Source organism: Myotis davidii, unplaced genomic scaffold (assembly GCF_000327345.1).
Source record: "Myotis davidii unplaced genomic scaffold, ASM32734v1 scaffold713, whole genome shotgun sequence".
Classification (NCBI taxonomy): domain Eukaryota; kingdom Metazoa; phylum Chordata; class Mammalia; order Chiroptera; family Vespertilionidae; genus Myotis; species Myotis davidii.
The window spans coordinates 210,921-222,931 of record NW_006285038.1 but is presented as its reverse complement, the minus strand read 5'-3'; the positions used below and the strand labels follow the sequence as shown (position 1 = coordinate 222,931).

Below are 12,011 nucleotides of genomic sequence, written 5' to 3'. Positions count from 1 at the left end.
TCTTCCCACCCACCCATCCTCCCCTGCCTTCCCACTTAGGTTTGAAAATCTGTTCCATGCTTCTATGTCTTTGGATCTGTTTGTTCATCAGTTTATGTTGTTCATTAGATTCCACATATGAGTGAGATCATATGATACTTGTCTTTCTCTGACTAGTTTACTCAGCATAATAACTTAAAAGTGTTTTAAATTTCATCCATGTAATAGCTTCATGAATACTTTATTCATTTATAAGACTGAATAATATTTCATTGTATGTTTTAATGTGTTCTGTTTGAATATGTCCATTCATCAACTGATGGACATGTGTATGGTTCCTAGCACTTGACTACTGTGAATAGTGCTACTATATACATTTGATATAGGTTTTAGTTTGGATACCTATTTCAATTCTCCACATCTTTGCCAAAACTTGTTATGTTCTGTTTCCTTCTTAAAAAAAAAAAATTATAGCTATCCTTGTGTACGTGAAGTGCTGTCTTACTATGGTTTGATTTGTATTTCCTTAATTACTAATGACATTGAGCATTTTTCAGATGCTTTTGACCATTTGTCCATCTTTTTGGAGAAATGTGTATTCAAATACTTTGCTCATTTTGTAATTGGATTGTTTGTCTTCTTCTTGTTGAGTTGTAATAATGCTTTATATATTCTGACTATTGGACTGTTAACAGTTATATGGTTTGCAAATATTTCTCCCTTTCTGTGGGTTGTATTTCTACTCTCTTTTAAAAAATCATTTTTAAAATTGATTTTTAGAGAAAGAGGATGGAAGAGGGAGAGAGAGAAACATATCTGTAAGAGCGAAATATCAGTAGGCTGCCTCCGCATGCCTCTAATGAAACCCAAGCATGTGCCCTGACTGGGAATCAAATTGAACCAGCAACCTTTCTGTGCACAGGACAACACACAACCAGCTGAGCCACACAGGCCAGAGTGTATTTCCACTCTCTCTGTCTCTCATTTTTTTATTGATTTTCTTAGAGAGGAAAGGGAGAGAGAGATAGAGAAACATCGATAAGAAATAACGATCAACTGCCTCCTGCACACCCCTATTGGGGATTGAGCCCACAACCCAAGCATGTGTCCTAACCAGGAATCAAACTGGTGACGTCTTGATGCATGGGATGACGTGCAACCACTGAACTATACCAGCTGGGTTTCTCTCTCTCTCTCTCTCTCTCTCTTTCTCTCTCTCTCTCTTTTATCTTTAAAAATATATTTGTATTGATTTCAGAGAGGAAGAGAGAGGGAGAGAGATAGAAACATCAATGAAGAGAGAGAATCTTAATCGTGTCCTTTTAGTACAAAAGTTTTTCATTTTGATGAAATCTGATTTATCTATTATTTCTATTGTTACTTGTTCTTTTAGTGTCATATCTAAGAAACTACTGCCAAATTCAGGATCATGTATGTTTTCTCCTAAAAGTTTTATAGATTTAACTCATATATTTAAAACTTTAATTCATTTCAACTTAATTTTTGTTGATGGTACAAACTTTTCTTTTGTAAAGTTTGATGATATTTTTCTTAAGCTGTTGCTCAATATTAGCAAAAGTAAATTTCTTTACATCTTTATGGTTCTTACCTTTTTATAAGGAAATTATGCTGCTTCTAGTTTTTTATTGTGAATCTAGTTTGGAAAAAAAAAAGAGAGAGACAAATCTGACTCTTTATGCACCTGGCAAGAGTAAGTGTAAGCAACTATATAGGTGATGCCTCTGAAAGAAACTTAAGATAGCTCTTCACTTGTTTTTTGGTTTTTTTCAATATTGTTTTGCAAAGTACCTAACAATTTTTAGTTTAGGAAAAAAGTTCAGAAAATGCATTAGGGATAGTAAAGCAATGTAATGTCAAATATAAATTATGATAAAATATAGTTTAAATTTGTGGTGCTTGGTATAAACAAAAGAGTTGAGAAACATTTATTTTAATACATATCTTTTTTAGGATTTAGGTCTCAGAAACAAGTAGGGACAAGTCTGCTTCTGTTCCATTACAAATGTCAGCAAATTATGCAGTGGCATGTGGGAAAGAGAAATTAGAAATAAGCATTAGTCAAAGGTGAGAGAAATAAAAAAAATATATATGAAGCGGGAATGCAAAACAGTAACTTACACCAGCCAGCCTAGACTCTATGTGTTTTATTAACTAAAGACAAACTTTCAGCCCTCAGTAACTCTTTGGAAACTATTTTCATGACTTGAGTATCAGTCTAGCCTTTCTTTGAGATTTTGAAGGCACATGCGCTAAGATATAACATTTCTAAGCAAATCACATATTTCTGTCTTAGCGACAATCCAAATACCTTCTCAGGTCAGGTCTCAGCATCAGTTGTCTGCTCTCCTGGAGTCCCCGTCTGTTTAGTGCAGAACCAGCTAAACCCCTGGTCCTTCAAGTCTCAGATTAAATTTTACCTCCTGTGGCTCCCAGTTACTTCCTATCAGAGCAACCATTTTTCTGTTCATCAGAATAATTCTGAGTAGCTATTATTTTTTGTTTTATGTATTTTTAATTTTTCCTGTCACTACAGTATGAGCTCCATGAGAGTAATGATTATGCCTAGGATCATGCCTGGCCTATTATAGATGCTCAATAAATATTTGATGAATGAATGAATGAATAGTAATGCGATTTAAATTCATCATCATCATCATCACAATGTATTTATAATATACATACTAATTCATAATGATAATTTAATATTTATAAGAAAATGTATGATAGCCATAATATATCATTTATTTATACTCGTACTGCTCAATTCAGTACAGTATATAAATAGGTATTATGTGTAAATAAAGGCACTCAGGATTTAAAAATGACGGGTAAATTATTCAAATCGGATGTATTGAATTTGTGACTTGTCAGTAAATACCTTTAAGTTACATTATCCATTAACCATGAGAACTCAAGCATATTATGTTTGCACTCCACGCTGCTGTTCCTAGGAGAAAGTTGACGCATAGCTAATCAATGTTCTCATCAACAGGACTGCACCCAAAACACAGTACACAGGCTGTTCGGTTCATGAAAATAACAATGGCCAAGCAGCGTTTGAAAACCCCATGTACGACACCAGTGCCAAGTCCGTGGAAGGGAAGGCTGTGCGATTCGATCCCAATTTGAACACGGTCTGCACGATGGTATAACATGACAGCCTTCTTCAGAAGCTTGGAAGTCGACACCCAAAACAGTGCACATTAGTTCACTGGTGAAAAAAAAAGAAAAAAAAAAGAAAAATTAAAGCACACTTTTCAGGACTTGCTGGGTCACCTTTTCCCGAGGAATGAGAGAGAAGAGTGTTTTTTTCATAAACTGGACCATAATTCTTCTTCATGTTTCACTGACTTCTCTTTAACCATCCTGTGCTACATGACGCCCATAAGTCTGTATTTCACACCACTCTATCAGCTGTGTGTTCTTGTTAATTGAGTCATTGATTTCCTTATTTCCATGGATATTTGAGATTGAGTCAAGCCCTGAAATGTTTATGAGCTAATTTATGCCACAGAGAGAGAAGATTGCCCACTCTGATTTGACTTTCTAGTTTTTGTTCTTTAGGATCTTATTGCTATTCATGTTTATATAATTTCTGCAAATGGCAAGATCATCATGCTGTCCTCCCGATTTCCCTCGTTTTGTTGTGACCACCAGTATTCAGTGAGCCATGGGGGTAGTGTTTAACTCCTTGTTTCAATCAATTATGTCATCCAGAAACCACTTTAGCTGGCAAAAATTACCTATAATAATGATGAATTTGCAGTTATCTGAGACACCAAGCTTATCATCCTTAAACAAACTTTCTAATGTTTTTGAAAGACCAAATCAAACATATTAATCTATTGTAATTAGTTTATAACATTTACATCGTCCTCCCAGTTGAGCCTTCAAATTTATTTAACATTTTTTGAACTTTTATGTAACGAGTTAGACATATATTTGGACGAGCCCCTAAACTTAATGACCAAAAAAAACAAAATCTACTCTTTTAAATCACCAATTTCATTTTTTTTTCTCTAAAGTTGTGGATTTACCAGGTTTCTCTCACTGTCAAATTAAGACATGCATTTGCAAGTTATTGGTGGCTCACTTACAACTGTATCACAGTAATGCCAGCATTTTTGTTGAATAGGTCATTGTCCTCCTTTAATAGCATGTTTTACTTCATTGAGTAAATTATGTACCCAGTGTGAGTTCTCTGTTGTCGTCCCTTTCAAGTATGGATAACTCTGTAAACAGTCTTGACTCTTTGTATCACGAGACAGAGTGCCTAAGAGAAATCATTGCACCCGGAGCGCCATGCTTGGACCTACCCCTACCACATTTAGTGAATTTCTTGTAAACCACTTTGAGATACTTTGTTTTGGAAATTCATACAATTTTCTCAACATTGTACTCTACTGACAGGATGCTGTTTTAAATTTTATGCCATCAGTTATTTATTCTTGTTTATTCAAATGACTGCAATAACAATGATTCATCCATTAATGTTAAGGTTAATACATTTAAGATCTTGTTTAAACAATGTTTCTTCTGCGACTGGCTACTCCTCTTATATTAATGCATACACTTTTGTAAAGAAGTATATTTTTATGGAAAAAAAAACTTTGTAAAAGTATGATGTAAATTTTCAGTGCAATGTAAACAAAATAAAAATGGATAATTGCTTTTGTAAAATGTGTATTCTTTAAAAAAAAAAAAATTGCCTGACAGTGTACTGGTCAGTAAAAGGAATGAACAGCCCATATTTAATGGATGTTTTAAGTTTCCAGAAATACATATTATATATACTTAGCAACCTAGCAATGACATGTAGGTATTTTTCTTCCTCATATTCTATGGTTCCCCAACTGCGGCACTCTTTTAGAAGTGTATAGATTCCCAGTTAAAATAATAGTATCATAAGGGCCTTATCTCTGAATTTTTCTTGAATGTAAACATTTTAATAATACTATCTGAATTTAGGTATAGCTGATGATTCCTAATATTTCTGTAGTAAATTTTCTTAGAGATACTTCTGTTTAGTATGTTTCATAAGTACAAACACAGTAACCTTTTGAATAGCTACATTAAAGTAATACTCAAAAACAAATATATCGTGTCAGGATTGGACATGTAAAGTTTTATACTCAAGAAAGTTATCAAATTTCTATAAAGTGCAAATCACAAGTTATTTAAGTTCAATTTTATTAGCAAACTCCTTTTTCACAAAATATATAGTGCTATCTTTATATTTCAAATCCTCAAACTCCATTTAAAGTCTGTCTCTGGTTATTACACTTTCATTTTAGAAATAAATGGTTCTTGATATAATTTTAGCTTCTGGTTTTATTTTATTAACTATATTGCCTCCAGCTTCCACTCCTTTCATATCTTCTATATTTTCCCTGGCTGTTCTTAGTCCTTATTTTTTATTCCTCTCTGTTTTTTTCTTTTTTCACTTTTTCATCCTTTTTTGTTTTCTAATTTTTGTTCTCTCACTTCTGATGTTTTTCTTAATATTATTTCCTTGTTTTACATGTCTTCGTTTTAAATGTTTGTAGTTTATCTTTTACTATGCTCTTTATACTTAACCCTCTCAAAAGTTAGAAATAAGGTTAGTGGAAGCAGGTTTACTTTTATTTATTCCCTACTTTATTGAAATATAATTAACAAAATTATAAGTTCTTTTTAAAGTGCAAAACTTGATGATTCAATAAATGTGTACTTTTTTGTGGTAAATTTGCTACTTTCTTAGCAAATTTCAATTAAGGAAGTGGTTTCAAAGAGTCTTCCTGTACTCTCCTTATATGTAAAAGCATTAAAGCTATAGGTTCCAGCCAGGATATTGATACTAGAGCCTGATGGAAATGATTGTGAAAATAGACCAAAGGGTCAGATTTATTTTGCCCTTCCTTTTCACTTACAAGTGAGGGGGAGAAAAAGAACATAACACTGGCTTAAAGAGTCAATGAAAATAACTAGGTGATTCTCTCTTAAAAAGAATAAGAGAATGCATTGCTTGTCAAAGTATTAATCTGTGGTTAGGATGACTTTGGAGGAGAGGGAATATTGATCTGAGAAGATTGTACATGTCATAAAAATCTGAGAAATATTTTTCTGTCATCACTTTCATGAGCTTGGTATTCTAAAATAATTTAAGAGCAGATTTAAAAGCTACTGGGGAGTAGAAGTGGTCACAGGACATCAGATTTCATTCTTTAGTATGCAAAGCAATGGACATAGTGAACACCTGACATTTTCTAAATTTTTAATAAGTTCCCATGTGTAGTCATTTTATTAATATCAAAAAAGAAGTATGTTCTATACAACCAAATTCATAGCCATAAATTGTATTGCAAAACACAGTATAGGATATCTGTGTTTAAACTCTCATAAAAATCCAAAACTTGCTTGTAACTGTTAGCATATCGATGAAAATAGGAAGGAACCTACATGCTTTGGCAAAACCAATGAGATGCATTGATATAAAGAAAAATAGAAAACCATCTACATGGTATAAATTAAAAGAGCCTGACGGGCCTTTTTTCTCATCCTTGAGTGAAGATTTTGCATCTCCTAAAGGAACTTGCTAGAATGAAATATGTTATCTGGAGAATATCATGTGATATGATTGTAATCCCAATAAGCAGATTACACATTTATTACAGAGCAAGTCAACAGAATATGCATTCCTAATCTTTTTTATTTTTAAAACAGGGCTTTTCCCACACTATGTCACTCTTAAATATGATGTTTCAAAATGCATAAAATGAAATACAAAATAAATTAGTCATAATAAAATATTACAAATTTTTTAAATATATATTTTATTGATTTTTTACAAAGAGGAAGGGAGAGGGATAGACAGTTAGAAACATCAATGAGAGAGAAACATCCATCAGCTGCCTCCTGCACATCCCCACTGGGGATGTGCCTGCAACCAAGGTACATGCCCTTGACTAGAATAGAACCTAGGACCCTTCAGTCCACAGGCTGATGCTCTATCCACTGAGCCAAACCGGTAAGGGCAGTTACAAAATTTTTAAAAATATTTTAACATATACTAATATACATATATATGAATATGTAAAAATATATACAAAGAGATACTAATTAGATATATATATATATTCTGATGCATTGCATAATCAGTGGAGCTAATAATATCTGTAGCTTTGAAAGGTATCATAATCAATACTTTGAGATATTCATAATACTTGACATGAAAATATCTGTGACTTTTATTGGTGACAAAAGCAGAGATTTTTTTTCCCCAACTTTTTACTGAAGGAATTACTATATTTTACTTACAAGAATAGGGAGGATCAGAGTATAATTTTTTCTCATCCAAGTTCACAAACTCTTTTAATTCTTCTGCATACCAGGTTAAGAACCTTGTCTTAGAGGTGTGAATTTACAGCAAGTACATTGAGATGGGCAGGAAAGAAAATATTGTTTGTTCTCTTGTACTATTGGCAATGGAAGTATAGTGCTTAATGTGGACTTTGATTACCAAATAACAGCATAAAGTCTAAGAAGAAATGGCCACTATGAAGGAGTGAGTATAAATAGTAAAATGCCACTAGTCAGCCCTGGCTGGTTTGGCTCAGTGATTAGAGAGCATCGGCCCGAGGAATGAAGGGTCACAGGCTCCATTTTGGGTCAAGAGTACATGCCTTGGTTGCAGGTTTGATTACCAGCCCTGCTTGGGGCGCATATGGTAGGCAACCACTCCATGTGTGTCTATCCCGTTGATGTTTCTGCCTCCCTCCTCCCACTTCCTCCCTCCCTCGTAATCTCTAAAAAAATCAATGGAAAAATATCCTCAGGTGAGAATTAAAACAACCAAAAAATGTCACGAATCAATTACTTTGTTAATGAAACAAATATTTCTTAACAAACTTGTGTATACTACTACCTATGAGGTATAATGGATATTGGATGAATAAAAATGTAAGAAACATACGGATCTTATCCTGAAGTAACTTCTTGTCAAACTATAAAAAATTCTTAAAGTATATCTAAAATATGCCACATATTAATTCTGTTACCTATTGTATGTGTATGTATTCTTTCACTTACTACTTTGGATTAATTAAAATAGACTTTTATGAAATTACAAGCATGATAGTTTTAAAATTGTAGTCTGTTGAATAAGATGCTAATTTTTTGTTTAATGATTAAGGGGTAAAAGTATTTAGATTGTATGGCATTAATACATATTTTTTCAGGATATTCAAAATTTGATGGATTTCATTTTAAAATTGCATATTAGGTCAATTTAATTATATGAAAAACTTGGCATTTCTTGGACAGGCTCTTCTCAGTTTGAATGGAAAATGTATGTTTTACCTTTTATTTAATTTGTATATGTTTTCTTAGGAATCTTTATTAGTTGAAGCTTTAACTATAAAATATTATTTGTAGTTTATTTTAGGGGAAAAAAGAAAGCACCAGGAACATCGATTGAAATCAATTAGACAAGACAAGATAATGGTCAAGTGTGTATTGAAAAATATATTATCTTCTGGGTGAGCAAAATCAGTATTCTTTTTCACCTTGTAAATCTACTTAATAGGTTATCCAAAAGAAATTAATAAACAGAGAGGGGGATTTGACAAGGCTTTTCAATTCATGATTGATTGATTTTAGTCCTCACTGGAGGACATGGTTAGAGAGAGGAAAGGAGAGAGAGAGAGAGAGAGAGAGAGAGAGAGAAACATCAATGTGAGAGGGAAACTGAGCAGTTGCCTCCTGTGAGCTCCCCAACTGGGGATCAAACCCCAAATCCAGGTACGTGCCCTGACAAGGAATCCAATCAAAAACCTTTTGGTGGACAATGGTCAAACTGAGTCACTCCAGCCGGGAAAATTATGCATTATTTATATATGGTGAAAAAAACCCCACTAGTTACAAATGTTCACTAGTCTGAGACTGTATTAGAAATGACCATACATTTATAACTAATTTTTTAAAATTATGCTCAAATTTAATACACACATATACAAACAAAAATGTCTTGAAGCAGAGAAATAAAATGTAAATAGTAGATGGGTTTATCAGGAGTATATGAATAATTATAATTTTCTTGTTTTATTCTTTTCCAGAGTGCATATATTAATTTCATTATAAAAATAATAGTTTTAAATAAAAACAGTTTGAAATGTAAAAAGTAGATTTTACTTTGATGGTAACTTTGCATCAATAAATATGCAGCTCTAGAAGCAATTGAAGAACCTGAGTTTAGGCAACTCATATCAATTGTGTCGATATGAGAAATAATAATAATAATAATAATAACCTAATAATTAAACAGCAACTAGTTTAAATGAGTTAAAGAAATGAAAAATTAATAAATATATTGAATAATTAATTACCCACGTATTTTCACCTTCCTTTAGCTGTTTTCAGTGCATAAAATTTACCCAGAATATTATTGGACAAACAGGTAATATTTTTTCTCATGAAAGCTAAATTTTTTCTAAAAATGTAACTACAGTACTAAAAAGAAGCTGAACCAACATTTCTTTGTAGATTCTGTGTAATTTAGAAAACAAGTACTTCTCCAAGTAACTATAACAGCAGATTTTTGCCTAACAACATTTTTTAAATGTTAAAGATCTTAAAAAATACCTGACCAGAAGTTGGCTTTTTTATGATTATTCCGTTGAACCTATGGAGTTAATGGATCTCTTTTTTCTTAAAGCAATTACACTATCCAACCTAATTTTTAATTGCATTTTATCTACTCTGGTTTCTCTTCAGATCTTATATATCTTTTGCCTTATACATTGAATTTTTTGGCACTAAGATATACTTACAATACTTTTACCTTGAAGAGTATCATGTAATTAACTTAAGGGCATCATTATTAAGTGACACTTAAAATATTTCTAAGCACTGTAAAGAAGCAGAAACCATATTATTTATGCAGTAATTGAATAAGTGGTTTCTTTATTTAAAGGACATTTTAGGTCTTCATAATTCCCTCCACCCTTACCCAACCCATGATGCACTTAATGGCAAAATTTAGTAGCAATTGATTTTGGAAAGCAAGCCTCTATTTTTCACATATAAAGAATCTTATGCTCCATTTTAGTGATGAGGCAGTCTTAAGTCCAATATTAAATAGACTTAGTCTCTGGAATTCAGTCATATTTCAAATAAGTAGTAAGAAATATGGATCATACTAGAGTATATGAGTTGGGACAGCATTTTTATTTGGGAGGCCATTTATATTAATATATGTATATAAATATACTAGACGCCGACTGCACGAAATTCATTCACTCAGTGGGTAGGAGGTCCCTCCGCCCAGATAGCAAGAGGGCACAGGCCAGACTAAGGGACCCCACCAGTGCATGATAGGGGCCAGGGAGGCACGTGGAAGGTTGGCCAGCTGGGGAGGGACCACGGGAGGGCTCCAAGGCATGTCTGGCCCATCTTGCTCAGTCTCCGTTGGCTGGACCCCAGCAGCAAGCTAACCTACCAGTTGAAGCATCTGCCCCCTGGTGGTCAGTGCACATCATAGTGAGCGATTGAGCAGCCTTCACATATCATTAGCATATTACGCTTTGATTGGTAGAATGACTGACCAGACCGGACACTTATCATATTAGGCTTTTATTATATAGGATATATAATCTATAATTGTGTATTTGTAGGAATTAAAGGTTGGGTAGGGTTTTCTATGAGAATATAGAAAGAAGATGGTTAAGACAGACAGAACACTACAGACTTCTATTTTTGAGCAACTCGTCTGGAATGATTTCACAATCTTTTACATTTGCACTTTTCTTTTTGTACTTTTTATTCTTTTTCTAATTTTATTTTTGAGGTTTGTTTAGTTGTTATTTTAACACCAACCTATTTCAACTATCCTCAAGGAAAAGGAGAAAGACCACTTTTTGTAACAGAGCAACAGAAGCCATATGAAACTAAAGCCCCAGGAGCCTGAAAGTTTGTGAAAACTATAGTCAAACTTAGAGAATTCTAAGGAACAAATTTTAAATTCAGTTTAGAAAGTTAAGGACATTTTATCTGACCTCTTTTTTTCCTGTCTAGCAGATTCTCTTACCAGGGTGAAACAACTTCAAAAGTAAGCAGGCTTATTTTAAATTATTGCTCTATTTTTATCAGGTAAGTTCTTAAAGGTGATTGACAACTTACATCCTAAAAATATGGGTATCTACAATATAATTACAAACAAGCTTACAAAATCTTTTTCAATTAGCCTGGTTTTCACATATAGATTTTAAAAGCCCTCATATATATGGATATTTATATGTATTACATGTAATTGTATTTGTACATTTATTGTACATTTCCTGGATATCTAAGCATAATGTAAAGTATGGAGTAGCTACCCAATAAATATTGCACAATTGTTTATTTCATTATAAATTAATTCTAGCCCATCAACTTCACATTAGAGGACAGAAAACTTAAATTATGGTTCATAACCTCTAAGAATAGACTTAAAGGTGCAGTTAGGAAACCACAGATGAGACTTAAAAAAATACTTTGTAGGAAGAAAGAGGAAATACGTCAAATGAAAGAGTAATAATGATCAATGTAGAAGAAAAATGAAACAAATCAAATATAAAATAGAAAAGTTAATAAACTATTTGGTTTTAAATGGAGTTCAATTGAATTTTCATCTACTGTTAGTCTACTAATTTGTGAACAATAGCAAATTAATGAATAACTTCTTAAAATGTTTTATTTGAAAATATGTGTGAGAGTAGTTCAAAGTATGGTATCTTTGACTTGATGGGAGTGTGTGTTTTAAGAACTTTAATCATTTATAGGATGAGATGTACCTGGCTCTTTGTACTATTATATGGTTTAAATAGGTTAGTGCCAGGAATGCACTTAGACTAATGTCAGTTATCTCTTTATCATCACAGTATTATATGAAATGTACATCTAGATATGTATTACATATCTCTAAAGCAGTGACTCTCTTTCTTAGTTATTTACATTAGTGATTGTTTATTTCCTTTTCAGAAGCAGGCATTTATTTG

The 12,011-nt window shown here is 32.7% G+C and overlaps 1 protein-coding gene across 1 annotated transcript in view; it reads left to right on the top strand.

Moving 5' to 3' along the window:
- LOC102765647 (CUB and sushi domain-containing protein 3) overlaps positions 1-3,216 on the top strand; it is a gene marked incomplete at its 5' end in the record, with an annotated part of 698,415 nt that extends 695,199 nt beyond the window's left edge. The window contains one exon of the mRNA XM_006755250.2: positions 2,993-3,216. Within this exon, the coding sequence (XP_006755313.1) occupies positions 2,993-3,152 (160 nt within the window). The remainder of the gene's footprint in view (positions 1-2,992) is intronic.
- Positions 3,217-12,011: the final 8,795 nt, after the last annotated feature.